This window comes from Lathamus discolor, chromosome 2 (assembly GCF_037157495.1).
Source record: "Lathamus discolor isolate bLatDis1 chromosome 2, bLatDis1.hap1, whole genome shotgun sequence".
Lineage (NCBI taxonomy): Eukaryota > Metazoa > Chordata > Aves > Psittaciformes > Psittacidae > Lathamus > Lathamus discolor.
Genome location: NC_088885.1, coordinates 55,200,551 through 55,220,508, shown reverse-complemented (window position 1 = coordinate 55,220,508; position 19,958 = coordinate 55,200,551). Strand labels below are relative to the sequence as shown.

Genomic DNA, 19,958 nt, shown 5'->3' with positions numbered 1-19,958 from the left:
TCACTAACACAAAACACAGTCTATAACAACACCAGGAAACAGGGCTTCAACAAGCAGTGGCAGAGTTGGGCTTTGCTAGCAAAACCAACTGATTCGCCACCACTCTCTCACCTCCAAACCCTCCTGGACATGCCTGGCAGCATCTTTGAGGAGATCCACCTCTGGTTAACACACCAGTGCCCTACAAAGATAGTCCAGAACTTATAATCATAGAATGGTTTGGGTATGGAGGGACGTTAAAGCTCATCCAGTTCCACCCCCCTGCCATGGGCAGGGACACCTTCCACTAGACCAAGTTGCTCTAAGCCCCATCCAAGACTTGTCTTCTCCTAAAACAGCAAGAGGTTTCCAACATCCACAAAAGGTTTGGTTTATATTATATTACCCTGAAAGCACTGATTCTTCCTCTTCTACCTACCCATCAACTCTGTCAAAACTTCTTGCAACAGTCTTCAGAGTCCATCAAATATAGGTTTAAAAATTCCCGGTGCTGCAGCCCCATCTGCATGATTATGGAAGTCATATTTCCTTAGAAATGTCAGGCTACAGATCTCTGCCAAAAGCACCCGTTTGCATCTCTCCCAACACAGCAAAGCAAGAAGCATCCACTCGCTTTCAGTAACTGCTTCAATTTAGCCCATTTTCAGAAACAATCAAATTAATAAGCCTAGAATCAGTGGTGTAAAACAGGGCTGTAGCTGTCCTGATTCAGGTAGTAGAAAGAAATAAACATTTCTTATATCTAGGCTGTTCCTCCGTGCACTAAAAAGCCGATGTCAAAGAGCACCCTGAAGAACTTCTTCGCATAAAACGTGCCACTTGTCAAAACAAAACAAAACAAAACAAAAACCCCAAAACAAACCAACAACAACAACAACAAAAAAAAAAAACCAAAAACAAACAAACAAAAAAACCCAAAATACACATCCATGCCATCACCGCTACAAAATAAGGTAAGAAAACTTCTTCCTACACAAGCAGGAATGGTTTTCTGCTGCTGGAGTGTAAAAGCACAATTTAAACAGAAGCAAAAATACATTATTTCCTTGAAGTAATGTATTTCTATGTGCTTAAGTAGCTTTTAAACAACTTATAACTGTGTGTTTTCAGTCCAAGAGAAGTGCAGTTTCAGAGGGACTACGACCAAAAGCCTCAACAGTTCAAAACAAAGCAAAAAACAAAAAAACGCACACCATACTCTGAAGCAACTTCCGAGCAGGAGCACAATTTGCATCACTGGTTGCAAAACTGACACTTCCCAGTCCTCTCCATGACAGCTTTTCACAGGGACTGATGCTTTCCAGAGTAAGGCTCTTGCCCATCCTAATTACTGCTCTTGGGGTCTCCAAGCTGACTCCCAAGAAGGGTGGAGAACTTTGTTCCATGGAAATAGGCAGCCAGCTCAGCCAGTTCAGTCAAAATTCAGACAAGCACTGAAGCTTACTGGATAATTAAATCCAAATGCCACTCCCAAGCCTCTCCATCAAAAGGGACGTCACAGGCTGTTTGCTTTCTGGCTTGGTCTGAGCAAGCAGAGGGTGCAGAATGGATGGCTCTCCCACAGAGAAAACGTTGGGGAAGCATCAGGAATCTTATGCCCAAGAAACATACAAGATGAGGGTCTCCTGATCTAGCACCAGCCAGAACCAAGTATGCTTCAGCCTTGTGAGAAGGCAGCACTGAGATTACATAGCAAATATCTTTCAAAGCTTTGCCATGGCTCCAGAACTAAACAGCTGCAAGTTGCACACCACCAACGAAGTATCCACAGAACTCTGACGGACTTTACTCATGGAAACCACTCAGTCTGTGCAACGTGAGCAGGTTCTTGCTCCTGAACAACCTTCTTTACTTGGTCACTCATATGGGCAGTAGTCACAAGAGATTGCAGCTTCACTCTTGCGCTGTTTTGTGCAAATTCACGTAATGTATTGTAGGTAGACAGGATGAATTGTACAACAAAGCCTGCTCTTTCCCCATCACAACTCGGAAACAGGAATATTTCTAACATGGAAGACCAGGACAAACAGGAGCTGATCACATAAAAGTCAATTGTATTCAGCACTGTCCCTTTGCCCCCAGAGCATCTTTCTTCCATCCTCTGCTCTTTATTTCCAGCTATTTTCCTTAGTAGGGAACTTGCTTCTTTCTTCGTACTTCCCACCAGCACCACCCCAGTTCTGTGCTTTTTAAGTCAGCTTCCTGCAACAAGCTCATTCAATCATACTGCCAGCCCATCCATCCAATGACTAATTCCAACCAAATATAATAGAGGTTTCAAAGATAGTAATTTCACAAAGGGTTTTTTTTTTGGGGGGGGGGGGGGACACACCAAATTATCCATACTCACAAAGAGGAGAGGAACACAGAAGTAAGCCAAGAGTACTCCAAGGAGCCAGTGACCAGTGGAGCCACAGTGGAGATGGGAGGGTTGGTTTCATACTTTTATTGAAGTACAGTGATCCATTTTGGCAGGATTTTGCGTCAAAGCCAGAATACCTCCTTCTCCTAAATTTTCAGTTCTGTAAGGCATTAAGGCTCACAACTCCCAGGCAATACTGATGTGAACCCAGAGCATTCAACACTTAGCAGAATCCACTATGAAGTGAAATCAGAAAGCCACAAGATGACACATCTCTCCGCCCTTTGGATAGACATTTCCGCTGCTGCTACATGGCTTCAGCTCCAGCATGTGTGTGGGAGAGAAGAACCTAGAGTTTCAGTCTTAGTACAGCACTGCAGCATGAGAAGGAAAAAAAGCAAGGGAGAAATAGCAAGCTTGAAGGTCAAAAAGGACCACCCAAAACAATTCAACAGTCAGGAGAGAAAGCAAATGAAGAAGGGACAAAGGAATAATTTAGCTGTGTTCAGATGGTCTAGACAGGGCTGTTGTTGTTGGCTTCACTAATAGGTCATTACTAAGAGGCAGCTTATGGTAGTTTCATGAAGCTGTTTCCATCAACACTGAAAATAAAAAAGCAGCAGCTGGATGAAGAGCACAGAAAAGCCTGCAGAAGTAAAACAGAGTCTCGTAAAATATGGCAAGTTCCGATTTTGGCCCCTTACACACACCAGGCAGAGCTAGGGCTGGGAAAAGTTGGGGAAAAATCCTGGGCGTTGCAGAGGGGAAGAATATTATCCTCTGAGTCATAGGCTGGAGCATCTAGCTAAGGGGCCATACACTGTCACATACACTTCTGCTTGGATCCAGTGCAGAACTGCAGACGTGACCACTTGTGGTCACTGAAGATCCCACTGTGCTTTTCACAACTGAGATGCTGATAGCCCAGCTCAGCTGTCATGCCTGTGTAAATTCCAGCAACACCCTCCACTGCGAGCATCCACCTCTCTGGAAGGTGATGCAACTGCTGGGGATATTCCCGCGCAGAAGGGCAAGTTCTGTGAAGGCTGAGAGGGGATGAAGAGAAGATGGAAAGCCTCACAGAAACATTGCTGCCTTCAGCGAAAGCCCTTTCAAAACGCCAGGATTTGAACATGTAGTGACAAAAATATTGAAACTTAATGAAAAACAGTGAAAACAAATATGGAACCCTGTGACTATGACACTGACAATCTTGACTTTGGCCTGCAAAGGACATCAGCCTTTCATTTTCTCTCTTTTTTGAGAACACACATGTTTTGGACCAATCAGTATACAACATTTATCATTTACCAAAGAGAACGTCAACTGAAAGCCAAGGCTCACTACCTCAGCACCACTCACTATCGGCAAAGGGCAGTTCCTGCCCCAATGGACTTCCATCTAAACTGCCAGATGGGAAGAGAAATTAGCTGATTTTAAGTCTCATTTGATGGGACAGGAATCGGAGATAGACAAAACTCTTGCTCAAGACTACCCAAGTCTGCAGCCAGGACTGGTATGACATTGTTTTCCTGGTCCAGAGAACTTGACGACACTAACCTACATGAAAGCCGGTGCCAAAGAACTTGCTTGTGAAGACAAATGCTGCCTTTCCTCTGTAAGCCAAGGGGAAGAAAGGAAAACAAACTTGGAGATACAGCAAAACCCAGGACTTACGGGTTTCTTCAGTACCTGTGAATACCATCAACAAACAAGTACTGCATTACACAAAATATCAGAGGCAGAGCTACCAAGGCAGCGTGGACTCAATGATTTTAAGGGACTTTTCCAGCCTAAATTATTCTATGATTCTAAATAGCAGAAAGGATCAATTGGTGAGTAAACACTGGCACATACAACTGCCCCAGTTAATACTAAGGAGACCAGTGAGCTAGAAGCAAAAGAGCCTGACTTGGGCTGTAACAAAAGGCCCTAAGTGGAGGGACCCAGACACTCTCACAAGCAGGTACAAGTACTGTTTTGCAACTTACCCCACTTAAGAGGGCTGTCCGTGAATGACCTATGGCAACACAGACTGCTGCATGCATCCACCTAGTGAAAGATGTAGATAAACCTCTACGTAAATTAATCCCACACACACAGATCATTCTGCCACTGTCTGGAGTAGTGTCCAGGATCTGATAACAAGAAAAATGATCCAACTACCCTCCCCCAGTACAGATTAGTGTGCACTGCAGCAGACACACCAGTGGAGCACGTTCCCTGTGCAAGTCAGCAAAGGCTGTCCGGCAGCTGGATCCTGCTGTCGTTCACCCTCCTGCAACCCCACCCAAGGGATGGCAAGGTCACCCTGTGTAAACTCCAGGGCAGGGCGCAGCTCAGCAGGTCGAACAGAGCAATTATACATGAGGAAGCGAGGGAAGACCCTTCTGATACGCAGGATTTCTTGGCAGGAGTTTGCTCACTGACGTCTTAAGCTTGGGACACACAAATTCACACAGATAACTAATGCTGTAGCGTTTCCTGAGAGCCAATTTCCCCACGTTAAGGAATTATGATGCTAACAGGTGTGCAATCTAATAGGTACAGAAGATTGTTAGTACTTTATCTGACAAATCCATGGAAAACACCTCCTCTTCATAAATGACATTGGTTTAGGTTTTGCATTTTGCTTTTAGAATCATAGAATCATAGAATAGTTAGGGTTGGGAAGGACCTGGAGATCATCTAGTTCCAACCCCCCTGCCATGGGCAGGGACACCTCACACTAAACCATCCCACCCAAGGCTTCATCCAACCTGGCCTTGAACACTGCCAGGGATGGAGCACTCACAACCTCCCTGGACAACCCATTCCAATGCCTCACCACCCTAACACAACCAATACCTGCTTTGTAGAAAGAAGCAAAACCAAACCCACAGATCACTATCACAGATGCCTATTCCACCTCAATCCTATGCTATCCCTTAGGTAACCCCTACAACTGCTGGTGAATTTGCACAGTCCACAGATCAGACAACCTGTTTAGATCAAAACCATTCCTTCTCTTTACATCTGCTTGCAAAAGAGCACACATTCATAACTAATTCCAACCACCACAATGACAGGACCCAGGCAGTCCCCAAAATACTCAGGTACAGAAATAAGCAAACACCTCAATGTGATGTAAGTGACTGGACTATTAAGAGGTCTATAAGAATATTGAGAACAATAGCAAAAGAGAATAAACTGGCAAATAAATGAGTATGTCATGTCATAACACATTTGGGATCCAGGGTGTGAGATAAGCGAGAACTTCAACTTCCTCTGAATTTCCAAAACTCAGAGGGATTTCCAAAATTTTCCAGGGAAAACCAAAAGGTAACACTACTGGGACTGCACCTCAGCTTAGGTAAGGTGACAGCAGTGCTCTTAAAACATAGTGATCCATACCTTGCAAACACCAAAACCTTTCAAGGGCACTGAATGGCAATGTTCATCGTTTATGTGAAAGTTTCAGCAGTTGAGCCACAAATTATACAAGGAATTTCACTTGATGAACACACAAAGTGCTGTGGCACGATACTGATGTAGCCTCATCCCAGAGATTTACCAGGGTCTTTTGCAATGGAAAAGAACTTGGAATCCAAAAGGTGTTTGGTTTAGCTCGGCCAGGAGGGAAAGCTGGGTTACATCTGTGGTTCACCACTACCCTCCATTCCCAAAATAGCCATTCCCCTGGCAGCACCGTGCACAGTAAAATTCCACAGGATCAGAGCCAGCGGCAGAGCCTTCCCATGCTCCGCAACACACTGCCCTCCTCCGTGAGCCCATACCTGTGCACAGCCACCACCACATGTCCCACATACATCCCTGCATGTGAGGAGGGTGGCAGAGAAGCCGTTTTTCCCCAGATGCAGCCCATGCAGTATCCTAACAGCTGGATTTGGGCACAAAGTGCAGCCTTAATGCTTCTCACAGCAGCACCATGTTGCTGGGCCCTGTAACTACCTGTGGGGGTCCAGCCATGGCCCCACACACCCTTCAACCCTCCTCAGCTAATGGAGCAAACACCTGGGTTACAGATGGGTGGCATTTGATGGGGGGGGGGGCAGATGTGTTGGAGAAGGCAGGGTTGGGGAAAAATGGAGATGTGATGGTTCAATGATGAAAAAACCCACACCAGTTTTCAGTGATATAAAGGGTTTCAGTGCTTCTCCAGCACTTGCTGACAGACCCCGCACCCTGTCAGCCCAGGCCCAGCCACCCTGTCAGCCCTGGTCGCAATGAGGTGCAGAGGCCCAGCCACATCCCCAGACCATGCTGGACAGGAGAGGACCCTGTTGCACCAATCATACCCACCATCTCTCCAAGAAGTCACCCTCAAATGCTTCTCCATCCCCTAGCAGGCATTATTTTGCTGCCAAAAGGATGGCAGCATGCTCCAGTACTGAGCACACCACACAGGGCTGGGACTCATAAGAGGAGTTCTAATGAGCTCTACACTCCTTAGGCTTTTTTTATACTTGGTCAACTAAGCAAGGCCAGCACCCAAGCCCTGTGCTGTGACCTTCCATAGCTAATTGCCAGCTTGCTACCTGCTTTGTCCATGCCGCCTCAAGGGCCCCCCGTCAGCCCCTCTACCCCTGGGCTGCTGCTCTCTGTAAGAAAAACAGAAAAGACCATGCCATCGTGCGGAGAAATGTGGCCATACCCATGCGTTCAGTGCCAAAACATGGGCCGCAGCATGTTTTCTTGGCTAATAAAGTTAGCCTCTTTGCCTCCAAGCACCTCTAAACTTGGCTGTGGAGCAGGCAGGTGTTTGCAAACCCATTCAAAGTGTGCAGGGAACAATGCGAGCACACCTTGGCACCCTGCTCATGGAGATATCTAAAGCACAGCAAAGATTAAATAAGCAATTCTCTGTTAGCCAAAGAGCAAGCATTTACCCTGCAGAGAACCAAAGAGAAACTTGCCTTGACCGTTCCAGCTGCCAAAGGCTTCCCAGCCCTGAACAGGTTCCAACACTGGGTGGCTCCCAGTTTCCGCCCTGAGGAAAACGGGAGGCAGAGACAGGAATACAGCAGCCAGAGTCAGGGCTTCCCTATAAAAACAGAATGCTGCAAGATAAGCCTTGCTACATCTCTGCCTCTTGGAATCATGGAATCGCTTAGTTTGGAAAAGACCCACTGTGCCTAACCGTGACCCTAACACTGCTCTTGTTCAAACCTGTTGTTTCCTAAATTTTTTGCAGATTAACATTAGTCTGGGAGAGCTGTGAGCAGGGGCTAGACCCTTAAAAAGAAAAATTAGCCACATCTGAGAAAATTTTGTATGCTTGTAGCTCTGCTGAGAATATAGAAATATTAAAAAGAATAAAATTAAATTAAATTAAATAAGAAAAAATAAAATAAAATAAAATACTTTCTGGTTTTCTGGCATGATGCATTTCCCCCCCACAGTATCTCCCTGCAAAACTTGTCATGTCTTCAGAGGTAGCACATACTGGTTTCTCTCTCTTTAATCCCACAACAAACGTTCACAGCTTTTTTGCTAACCTAACACAGACACTAGCTACCCTTTCCTTTAATGGACTGACATAATTAAGCTTGGGACAATTTTCCAGCCTGTTTTCCTGATAAATTTAAAATTTGCTTCTTCTGAAAAAGGGCTTATGCAACTAAAAGGCAGCCTGTTATTTTCCACCTCTATCAGTCTGGTCTTATAAAAGGTATTACCTCTCCCCACAACCTGTACCTCTCTCTTGAGCACACTTGAAAGGAGAACATTGTTTATCCAGCAAGAAACACAGCTGGCAAGTTATTTCCCCTGATTGCCTCTGATACCTCTGAAGGTTATTTGTGGGCTTATAAAGACCTCTTTCTCCCTCCCAGCCCAGCTACTGCTAGTGCTCAAAGCCACAGCCCAGAGCCCATGAACTCCTAACCTCTTGCTGCAGCAACACATGTAGCATCCCAAATACAGCAATGCAGGTCCAGTCCCACATTCCCCAGGTGCCCAAAGCACCTGGCGTGACTCTAAACAGAAGCCCCTAGGTGCAATAAGCATGGTGCCAGGACAAGGAGGAAACACTCTGAACTTGGACACCCCTCAAAATAACAGATCCTGAGCTAGAAAGCCTGGTGTGCCTTATTACAAGATAAACTGCTGCTATTCAACCTGAAATCCTATTTTTTTAATAGCTCTCAGCAAGCAAAGAGTAAGTTAAGAGCAAGTGAAGAGCAAAATCACTGCTGTAGATTGAGGACTGATGAAAACAAGGCATGGGAGAGCTGAGACAACAGGGATACGAGAGCTGGTTTGCTCTCCCCTACCAACCAGGGCAGTTCTCTCCTTTTCAACAGCACCCCAAAACCCACTGAATGGGTTAAATGGCCAGACCATGGGAGTACAAACAGGCCCCATCCTCCTTCAACAAGCTGCTGTGCCTTCTGCCAGCCCAGCCTGTGGTAATCTTCTCCAAACACATGCACTCTTTCAAGACAGTACTGTAACTAAGCATCATTCTCCTATCTCCCACACCTCAAATGACCTTTCTGCTAAAGCAAAAGCCATACTCACCCCCAAAAAGTACTAAAGACCTAAACTTTTGAGTTATACGTACATATGCGCTGAACAGGTTAGAGAGGTGGGGACATCCTGTTTTAGGACAACACTAAATGGGAACCCAAGTGATTTATTGGAGACCAAAGCATGAAGCAAGACCAGAACAATTCTGTCCCTAAATCCTATGCTATATCCCGTTGTTCTTCCCTCCAGAGTTAAGCCCTCTGATACATCCTGCAGAGACACATCCAAGTCCTTCACAAACAGCAATAAGAGAATTAATAAGGGTTAAGTGACATGGCCACGTCTATACAAGATAAGATGACCCAGTGCCAAGGACCTCTGCTTAGGCTGGCCACAAGCTGGCACATGTAGAGATACTGTCTTGGAACTGGAACAGCAGAGCAGCCTATCTGCCATCACCAAGATGCGGGGGGCTGCAGAGGGCCAGTCTAAGCACCACTGCACTGCATGACACAACTAAACTACTGTGTCAGAGGTGCAGCACACAGAGACAGCAGAAGTCCCCGCTTCCCTTCCTGTGGTCTCTAGAAGGTCTTGCGGCTTCCCTAGAGCACATCCAGGAATAAACAGACCTATGCTGAACTCTGATACACTGCACAGACTATAAATAGAATCCTAGGAAGAAAGATGGACCTGGAATGGACCATCAGAGATCACTTCATCTAACACATCTCCTTTGTGGTTTACCAGAATAGAATCTATGACACAACTGCAAATTCCCTGCTCTTCTTCCCTTGAAAACGCTCCATTATCCCAATTGTAGAGAAAAGAAACACACACGTAAAAGGCGGGGGGGGAGGGGCAAGGGGTGGGGGGGGGGTGTGCATTTAATAAAACCTCAAAATTTAGCCTAATTTTCTGTATGTCAGTGAAGTTATTGCAACAATTCTTTAACAAAGACCACTTGGTAACACTGATCAAGATACACATCACTTCATCAGTCTCACCCCAACAGTCAATAGAGAGACTCAGGACCATACCACAATCCTTTCTGAATGCAGCCTGGCAGAGCTAACTGGTCCTTACACAGGCACTGATACTGTTAGTAACAAGCTACAGCAATGTTCTGAGCAAGGACATCTGGGGAAGGGGATATGCACAGCACTTTTTGCTCACACACAAGTGTAAGCAGGACTGTAAATTGGCACAAGAGTCCTATTGATCCAGCTTGCCTTCCCAAAACACGGTTACAGAGCCTTGCAAAAGGGCGCTCTCTTTACTACAGCACTCCCACAAATTACTGCTTCCCCAGTGCTTCTGTATTATATTTACAGTTGACAGTTGGAAGGTACCTTGTGCAGTTTGTACCAACCACACTCTCTGTGTAAGTCATCAACAAATTAACTCTGATGAGAGCTGAACTGGAGCCAGCAACTCCTTCCCTGCTCAAAGCAAGTCTGAACTTTCCTTCTTAAAAATAAACCAAGGACTGCGTTGGCAATACTGCCCATGTAAAAGTGAACTGCTCAGCTTCAACCAGGACTCCTCCAAGATCTCTTCCTTTCTTGGATCATCAGGTCAGGAAGCCATTTCAGGAGATAAATTTAGGCTCCTCTGGAACCTACTTCTGGTGAAGGGAACAGGACAATCCAAGCTCAACTAGCTCCACATGTTCACCGAGCACTGACATCCATGTGATGTAGAACCTGGCCTTGTTCTTCAATTTGCTGAGCTTTCTCTTTTCAGCAAAATTAAAGAAAAGGAGCAGAAAACCCTACAGTTGCTAGAACTGCTACTAGCTAACAAAATGGCTTGTAGACCTCGTTGGAATTGTTTCTGTGGTCAGTGTTGACTCTGTAAAGAGCTTTCTCACACTTTGCCATGCTCATAAATGCATGAAGCACTGGTTGAACCCCAAACCCAGCAGTGCTGCTGTCAGCAAGGCATGTGTCTCCTGGAAAGTCCTTTACTGGGGATGGGAAGACACCAGGAAAACCCTACTGCTGTGCCCACCTGTGTGATGAGTTACAAGCACAATAGCATAGCATGGACATTTTCCCCTCAAGCAAGGTATGATTTTGCCAAATTAACGTGGTGAGTTTGACGGCCAGTGGTATCAGATGCTGAAGGTGGGCTGCAACTCTCACACTTACCACCTGCTCATGTGAGAATACCACTGATCTGATTATTCACATGCTAAAAATGAGGGAGTTCAGTACTTTAAAGTCATACTGATTTAGGACTTTTTCTTAGTGGTAGAGATAAGATCAAGATCATTATGTACCTCTAGAGCTGTAAGTAATTTCCACTTTCTTTATGAAGTCTCCCTCAGCACCACATAGCACCTGATACACAACTACTCCAGTGGAAGAGGGAGAAGGTACAAGCAATCCAGGTCAGCCATTAGAAAAGCAACATACTCAGGCTCTGTTTGAAACAGAAGCTTCCTTGGGAGAAAAGATACAAGGAATGAAGGTACACTGCCCAGAAATACAAGGCAGGCTTGGGAAGAGGCTCCACCTAGAACATGACCCACGAGACCACCCTGACAATAAGAGGAGAACTTGTTCAATTTTGGTGCTACTAAAGGGCAAAGAAAAATACATTGAAACACAATGTAATATTCAGCCAGACCATCTTGGCAATGTCTCCCACTCTGTTGATATACTTGGTAGCCCCAACAAAAATTAGCAAGCTGCAGAAAATAGCTTCATGGGAATCCAGTTCTTACCCATCTTTCCATCTACATCAGGCCTCCATTCCACCGGTCCCAGACACTTGTACCTTATCCTCCACTCTCAAGCATCCACCCTGTAATAACAAACGTACACAGAGGTTACAGATTAATTTTGACATGGAGACAGAGACTGAACAGGACTAGTTTTCACAAAGCATTTCCCCACCATCGCCTGGGCTGGAGGAAAGAAGAGAACCTTTTAGTTAGGAATTGAGGCCGAGAGTCTGCCCCCTCTACACACCCCAAAGATAACATACTATGAACCCAGTACCTTTATGCTTTTGAAATCTCGGAGCAAACAACTTACACTTGTGCCATAGGTCTCCTTTTGTTAAGAGCAGACCACCTTTAATGCGTTATACTTTTAATGTTTTTTTACAGTATTTAATGTACTTTCATGTACTAACCTTATGTATTTAATGTACTAACCTTAAAACAATGCCATCTCTTTAACGCATTATATTTTGTGGTGCCCCTGTGGGATGACATAACTGGGGGAACAGACTGACAGGAGGACATGGAAAGTCAGTCCCAGAGGCAGCCTGTATCAAAGCAGAAACATAAATTTAGGCCTTCCAAATTCTAGCCAAGGCTCCTCAAGGCTCGACCAGCTTTCCTCTGACCACAGGGAAAAAAAAAAAAACCCTAGTCTAGGCAGCTCTCAGCAGCAATGTGTGTCCCACACATCCCTCATGACAGGCATGTCCCTATCAGCCCTTCCAGTCTCTTTCCGTTGCCAAGTGCTACTCATGGCTATGCGCTAACCTGCCTAAAACCAACTCAAAAGTGGGTTCAGTTACCTGGCATCCTGCATTTAGCAGCATGTGCCCAGCAAGGGTTTGTTTTGATTTTGTATACTCTCACCAAGAAACTTAGAGTGTAAACCTGAGCCTGCTGGGGTCAGTCCTGGTCAGTTGTGAAAACCCTCATTTTAGACTGAACAAAGGCATAACCCACCTACAGATAGGCACCTCTTAAACAGCAGTGTGATAGAAGCAACCAGCAAAACCAATCCACTTCAGATGACTAATAAGCATGCAGATTTCTTGGTTATAAACCCGTGTGATGGCACACATAAATGGAGACACATCTGAAGTGCTTCACCAGACTTGAGTGGAGAGAGTAAGAAAGACATTTGTGTCCTGCAGTCACTGCAAGCAACACTGCCCCAAAGTCAATGACAGCTGTGAGTGCCAAGACACTTACATGAATTCTGGGGTGTTACCATGCATTTGGCAGAAACAGTAGGAAAAGGCACTTTGGAAATCTCACAGCTCAGTCAAATCAATTTGAACACAATTACAAATCTGAACTGAAACAGGAATAATCTCAAGCATGGATTAAAATGATTTTATGCAGCTCCAATGCCTTGTTGCTGGCAAGCAGGAGGATATTTATCCAACCTATTTTGAGAGAGACGAGCAGGAAGGGAAAGCGATAAGAAAGCAGCAGAGGCGGAGACGTACATGTGCCCTAAAGAGCGTTGTTCCTTTTGCTCCTGCAGCTTCCTCTCAGGATAGCACCATTTAGCCTAAGAGCCCATGGCTGCCAGGGACTCTGCTCTGTCCATTTTCAAGACAAAGGAGGAAGCAAAGAAGTAACCAATGGGCTTGGAAAGGTTAAAAATCCTATCTGGAGAAGAAACCAGTCAGTCTCTGCAATACTGAATCAAGAGAGAGCAGAAAATCACCACAAAAGGAATGTAAAATTCCATGTGATTATAACAAGAGCAGGAAGCTGTGCAAATCTCCACTGCTTTTGCTTCCAAATTAATACAGCTCTTCCAGCAATTAAGCTGCGTGCAGAGTTAGCTCCAAGGGCCACATGCAGATAACCTGGATTAACCCTAAATTCCTGGGATAGCCCAGGTTAACTCTCCTATCAGTGTAATAGCGTTTTCCAATGGCTTTGTGGAGACCTTCCAGACCTTTGCAATCCATATCTAGCTCCGAAAGCATGCACCTACAGGAACAAAGCAAATGAGTCCTGGAAAAAACAGGTGACCTTTCCATCAGCAGAGCTCAACCCCATGCTCTTCATCACCTCTGCCACAGCCAGCCCATGAGATCCCATTGCCCAGCTCTCCCTGGACAAGCCAGCCCCCACACACAGTGCAGGAAATCTCCCTGGACACACAAGAGAAAAAGGGGGTTCTGTTTTAGCAGATCTCTTCAGTCTTGAGACTGAGCCAGCCTTCAAATTGGACTGCAAACACCGTCGATTTCCGTGGCTTCCCAAAAATACATACCAGCAGCTTCCTGTTACAGAAGGACAAATTCCTGTTTCTAGTGCAAATTCTGTCATTTATATTATCTCCCCTAAAACGGGGGGGGGATAGGAGGGGAAAAAAAAAAAGAATATCCTTTTTCTACTCCGATGCACTTCAAAAGCAGCATCCCTCTTCTCCTCCCACTGAGCTCCCTGATCAGAGCCTTCAAGCGCTGTCAGTTTACAACACAAACCAGTGAGCATCTGACACAAAGGGCTACCACTTTGCACTCCACTGCTCCCACATCTAGCAAAACCAGCCTCTACTGTACATGTACTCTCAGTCTCTACTGTCAATCTACAAGCTACTGCCCTGGTAACCCTGCTGTGTGCAAACACCTCCTACCAAGCAATGAAAGTAAGAGCTCAGCAACATGTCATCTCCTAGGGATGTTGGGATGATGCAGTACTGATATTCCAGGTTTGTGCTGTGCGTGCAAGAGGCTTCTTCTGTCTGCTCAGGAAACTGCTGGAAGTTACTTAAGCTGCAGTATAGACGCTCTCTCTCATCTAGAATGAAAGCAGATTAGATTTGATCAAGCTGAACTCAATTCTGCAACAGAAGAGGCTCGACTTCATTATGGCTACATGGTTGCAGAGTACGAATATCTATTTTAAAAAAATAATCCCAGCTTTTCCCTTTTCTGCCCATACTCCTGGGCTAGGAAGGGATTAGGTAAGACTAAATTCAAGGAGGACAACAACAACATTCTTCCCAGCTAGACATGACTCCAGCCTCTGCGCATCTAAGCTGCAGAAAGCAAAGCTGGGGAGAAGAGGATGCAGAAGAACAATTTTTCTCTGGGTGTCAGGAAAGACAAGAAAGTGGCTGTACGAGACTTACTGAGAGGAAGGATGTAGGATGGGGGTTAGAAAACTGTCAGGAGTGCAGTGCAGCATCAAGAGCTAGAATCATCAGCAGTCTACTACTGGTCTGGAATGGGATTTACAGTATCACCTGTTTCAACAAGGGCTTTTCTTGCTCTACAGAGGCTCAGCATCCAACATAAAACATGGCCTCTAAGTCAGGATGTCTTGCCACTACTGCAAGCACAAGCAAGTGGCACCTCCCTCTGCGGTTTATCATCCCCAGCCTTCCAGGGAAAGCAGCACCTACTTATTCCTGCCTGAGCACCACTTAACACTTTGGTTTGAAGGTGTAGGGACACACCACTGTAAAAAAATACTAATAAGCCACACTTGCCCCTGAAATATGGCTCAGCTGGAAATACTCAAACTGGCATTGCTAAAATTGGGACTTTCCTTGTTTTTTCAAGCAGCAGGGAACAACATGTTGGGCTCAAAGAGTTTAACAAGCAAGAGTCAAGCGGAAAAAATCTCTCCTTTTTAAGAGTTGACCACATTAACTTTCAGCAAGTTTCCGGGAGTCCTGCCAGGGCGCTGGAGTTTTGTGTACTACGGAACTGTTAAAAATATTATTGTAAATGTTATTTTCAAAAAGCTTCAGAGGCCAGGGCTGGGGTAGTGTTAAAAACAACAGCAAAGCAAATGAGATTGTTTTAACGGTGCGAACACAAACGTGTGCATGCTGATAGCTCAGACAGCCTGCAGGCTTGCCAAAGATGGATTCAAATGCAAAGAGAAAGCAGTTGAAATATTACAGGTTTCCTCAGATCATCTCAACCTCATCCTTACAGTTTCCCCTAGACAGTACAGAATATTTGACTTTGTGCACATAGAACTTCTCTGGAAATGGGATCCATATTTCAGAGCGATACAAAAGAACAGGCAAATTTTGGTGACGCTTCAGACACGTAAGACCCTACTCTCGTGGCATTCTCCACTCAGGTTATCCAAAGGATGCATCTCACAGGGGTAGTCAAAAAGTTGCCATTAAGACCATGTATCTATGTAGATGTGGCACTTAGGCATGAGGTTTAATGGTGGACTTGGCAGTGTTCCACCTATGGTTAGACTGGATGATCTTAAAGGTCCTTTCCAACCTAAATGATTCTATGACTGTTTATGAGCATGCAACTGGAATGGACTTTTTGCAAACACACAGGCCAGTTTTGCAGGCATAAATGGCAAATGGGCTCAAGGAGCAAACTTCATGAGCCAAGATAAGGAGAGTAAAAAACTCTTTTGACCATGCTGGAGAGGAACTTTTTGACAAGGGCGAGTAGTGACAGGACAAAGGGGAATGGCTTTAAACTGACAGAGGGGAGACTGAGATTAGATATAAGGAAGAAGCTCTTCCCTGTGAGGGTGGCAAGGCACTGGCACAGGTTGCCCAAAGAAACTGTGGCTGCCCCATCCCTGGCAGTGTTCAAGGCCAGGTTGGATGGGGCTTTGAGCAACCTGGTCTAGTGGAAGGTGTTCCTGCCCATGGCAGGGGGGTTGGAACTGGATGGTCTTTAATGTCCCTTCCAACCCAAACCATCCTATGATTAGGCTGCTAAGCAAGAAGTGACATACGTACCTCAGCACAGCTCACATAAGGAGCAAGCCAGTGCTCTGGGATCTACAGGTCATGAAACCCAACAAGCAATTTATACAAATACTCACCAGTTGAGGTTTCTTCTCCCTGCACCCTTTGGGTGGGCACAACACCACAGAACTGCTTAAGAATCTTTTTTACAACATATGTTGCTGGGAGACCTGTGCTTAAAAGCCATTGTGCATGATGGAGGATACCTTTAGTCAGCAACCCAGCCAATGCAGCTGTATTCTAAACAGCTGCTTCTAAAGAAAAACCTCCTGATGTTCCAGCACAACGTGTACATAGAAAAGAGCTTTAAAACCTGCATGACTCCTGCTGTTAACTTCCATAACAGCCCTTTAAAACAGCCATTGAGATCTTAAAACCTCACCCCTCTAAATTCTTCTTCTCACAAATGACATTCTAAATGAAATGTTGCAGACAGCATGATACAGTAAGTTATTTTTTTCAGTTAGTTTCTTTTCATGCCTTACAATGATAATCCTGAAACCAAATTCAGTGAAAAAAGCAGGAATTTATACTGGCATATAAAATAGCTTTGATTTGGCATATGGATCTCAAACTTTTGGAAACCCCTACAGCAAGGGAGCAAATCAAAAGAGTTAGAAACGACTCTCGTATCAGCAAATTCAGACAATGGAGCCCTATCAGGTGAGAGTTAATGTGGTTTTTTATATATTTATTTATTTATATCCTGCTCTCTATATATAATTTTCTGGTTTTTCTATATAACAGAAGTGAATCCAAGAAAATTTCCAGAGAACATAGTCACCACCTGTTTGGTTTTTCACTTGCATCAAGGTCTGTACAGCAGAGAATTGTCTCTACTGACCTCGCACTCATTCCAGAGGAACTGTCTCCTCCAACATTCTGATTACACCCCAAAGGCCACCTTAGTCCTACCATACACTCTGCCTAAATGCAAAGTTTTAAATCAGACACTGAAGGGACAAAGTCTAAAGGATCCTCATCTGCTGCAACTCAGTATGTTCATCTCCACAGAAGCCAGCCAAGCCAGGATTATTTAAACATACAGCCCTGCCTGCTGGGGATGAAGGTCTGTATCATTTCCCCTTTTACAGGAAAAATTCCTGTCCTCAGATAGTCATCTGTGCACTTAAAGCAGAGAGAAACCCTCATGCAAGTTACAGAACCCTCTGATTTCAATAAACATATCCCCCAAGTGAACACAGCAAAGGGGAAGGTCTATCTTCATGTACAAGATAAAAGCCAGTGCAGAAGTGTTGTACTTTCTTCCTCCTGCAGGTTTTCGTAGCCTTATTTTTCTGTTTCTTCTTGAGTTGCTGAAGACTTGGTGGGAAGGACATCAAAACAAAATAAGCATATCTGGAAAAGTGAGGCTTCAGGCCTCTTTCTTCCACTTCCCTGAGAAAACCAGAAGCAGCAGAAACCTAAAAGGAGCAATAGATTAAATAAAGGAGTTTCAGATTAAATATGCTTTCAGAAAAGCATTTGTCTCAGAGCAGAATCTTTCCTGGAAACAGCAACTGGGAGAAAAGCATCAGCGCAGCACCAATCTGCTATCTGGCACCAGAAATGAAGCGTCTCTGTGAATGAAGCTTTACACTGAAAAGCTACAAAGCCAAAAGCTGAGCAATAGAGAACCTGGCCTGAGAACTGGCTCGGGCACCAGGGCCCGTAACACCCAGTTCTCCATGAGGATAACGGCAGGCAGGAACCAACCCTGCCTCTGTAGCTTTGATTTCTATGCATTACAAACTTTAGGAGTAGGTCAGCATGCTCTAACAAGGAGGTTAACACTAACCAAGCTTTGGAGCAGGAATGAGGGAGGCCTATCCCATTAGTTAGGTGGGCAGCAAGACCTTACGGCAGAATCAGGGCTTTGAAGCCACTGTGCCATCTTCCACACTCATCCCACCTTCTGACCCACTTTCTCTCACTTGCAATATCCTGCTGACAGCACACTAGACACAGCCTGTATCTCCTGCAAGTTGTCCTACCAGCCTTTGTATACCACCAGTTACCCTCAGCTGCTGCAATCAATAATCCCTCTCACAGCCATCCCACCGCACAGCTTCCTCTTTAACAAGCTGCAGCCTCACACCTGCAGCCTGTCTAGATTTGATTGATCACAATTCAAACTTCCTGATCGACTGTGAAGCCAAGGGCTGCGAACTAATTGACCACTTTCTGCTCTCTCAGCAGCTACCTGGTTGTTTTGCTCATAAAAAAAAAAAGCATAAGAAAGCATGAGCTCCACAGCATGTGGGAGATCAGGCCCCCAAGAGCCACCGCAGAATCTGTAAGGTCCTTTTCTTGCTCATGGCACTTCTATACAATTCTAGATGAAGATTAGACCTGGGGGAAGAAGCAGAGCTCAGCAAGTGCTTGGTGGCAAGCAAAGATTAGAAGACATGCTGTGGCTTTGGGCAGAAGGACCATGCTTCTGTAAAGCCCCAGGACACTGCTGTCTCGAGAAGCTGCTGGCTTATGCATGCTGTCAGTGGGGTGGTGATGGGGTTATGAAACAGAAACACATTGGTCAGCTTTCATGGAAGTTTTGTTCTCCTTGACCTCTTGACTTGTAGCATCACATGAACTCAAGTGCACTTGCCTTCATGTGTGACTACACATGACAAAAAATGAGCCATCAACAGTGCAGGAACCAGACTAGGCAGCACATGGCCATATGCTGATGCAACCTGACAGGTCTGTTCAGGACCTCCTATGCTTACCCAGGCTCTCCTGCCAGCCCTTCACCATCCAATTTTCACACAGCTGTGTCTCTGCATAGCTGTGCCTCTACCACACACAAGGCAGCTTCTTCCAGAGAAGCAACATCTAGTTGCCCAAACTGCATTGCCTACAGACATCATGGAATTGTGACCTGCTCCCTCCCCAGTGTAAGGCAGCAGGGCATGGCTGCTGCTCTGACTCTCCTTCACTCTCCAAGCCCAGTGGAGGGAAGAAAAGGTAAGGAAACTGAGGAAAAGGCATATCTTGCCTCTCCATCAGCTTAGGGCATTGCAGAGTGTAAGGCTGAGGGCATGACAGCTCACCAAGGCCACGAGCAGTCTGCAAGGGAGGCAGCGATGAGTAATTTCCTCTCCTGCGGCATCCAGCCTGGTGCCATGCAATGGAAAGTCACAGGCAGCAGAAAGCTGTGGGCCTTTTCAGCCATCTCAAAAGGAAGTATGACCTGAAGACTTTGAGAAGAGAAGCCCGTCACCCTTTGGAGACCATGGACCAGCCCTGAAATGTCAAGGCAGCCACATAACACCTCTGAACTGGAAGACTAGCTGCTCAGCTGCTCCAAAATCAAGACACTTCTTGTTTCACAGTGACGAAACAGTCAGCTACTTTTAGAAAAAAGCTCTGGAGAAATACAATTCAACTCAATATTGACTCCCACAGCTCCGTTACAGACAGACAGAATTAATTCCCAAGATGGAAAGAAACATATGCCTGCATATCAAAACAAAATACAGAAGCCTCTGCAGTTCTGCACCTGCATTTCAATGGGAACCAGAAGGCTGTCATGGTGGAAAGATTTCAGTTTTCTAATTAATCCTCCCTGCTGAGCATTTAATGCCACTAATTGATGAGGAGAGGCTGTGTCCAGACACCATTTGCAATTGCTTTTTACATCTTTAGACCAAGTTCTCTCTAAATTA

The 19,958-nt window shown here is 45.3% G+C and overlaps 1 protein-coding gene across 3 annotated transcripts in view; it reads right to left on the bottom strand.

Moving 5' to 3' along the window:
• Positions 1 to 19,958, bottom strand: part of LOC136008094 (mitogen-activated protein kinase kinase kinase 3-like) — a 78,871-nt gene that overhangs the window by 45,115 nt on the left and 13,798 nt on the right. For 2 of the 3 annotated variants that reach the window (XM_065666884.1, XM_065666885.1), the window contains exon 2: positions 11,565 to 11,644. The exons of the other annotated variant lie outside the window; for it this stretch is intronic. In XM_065666884.1, the coding sequence (XP_065522956.1) occupies positions 11,565 to 11,568 (4 nt within the window). In that variant the 5' untranslated portion in view covers positions 11,569 to 11,644. The remainder of the gene's footprint in view (positions 1 to 11,564; positions 11,645 to 19,958) is intronic. 3 annotated transcript variants of the gene reach the window in all.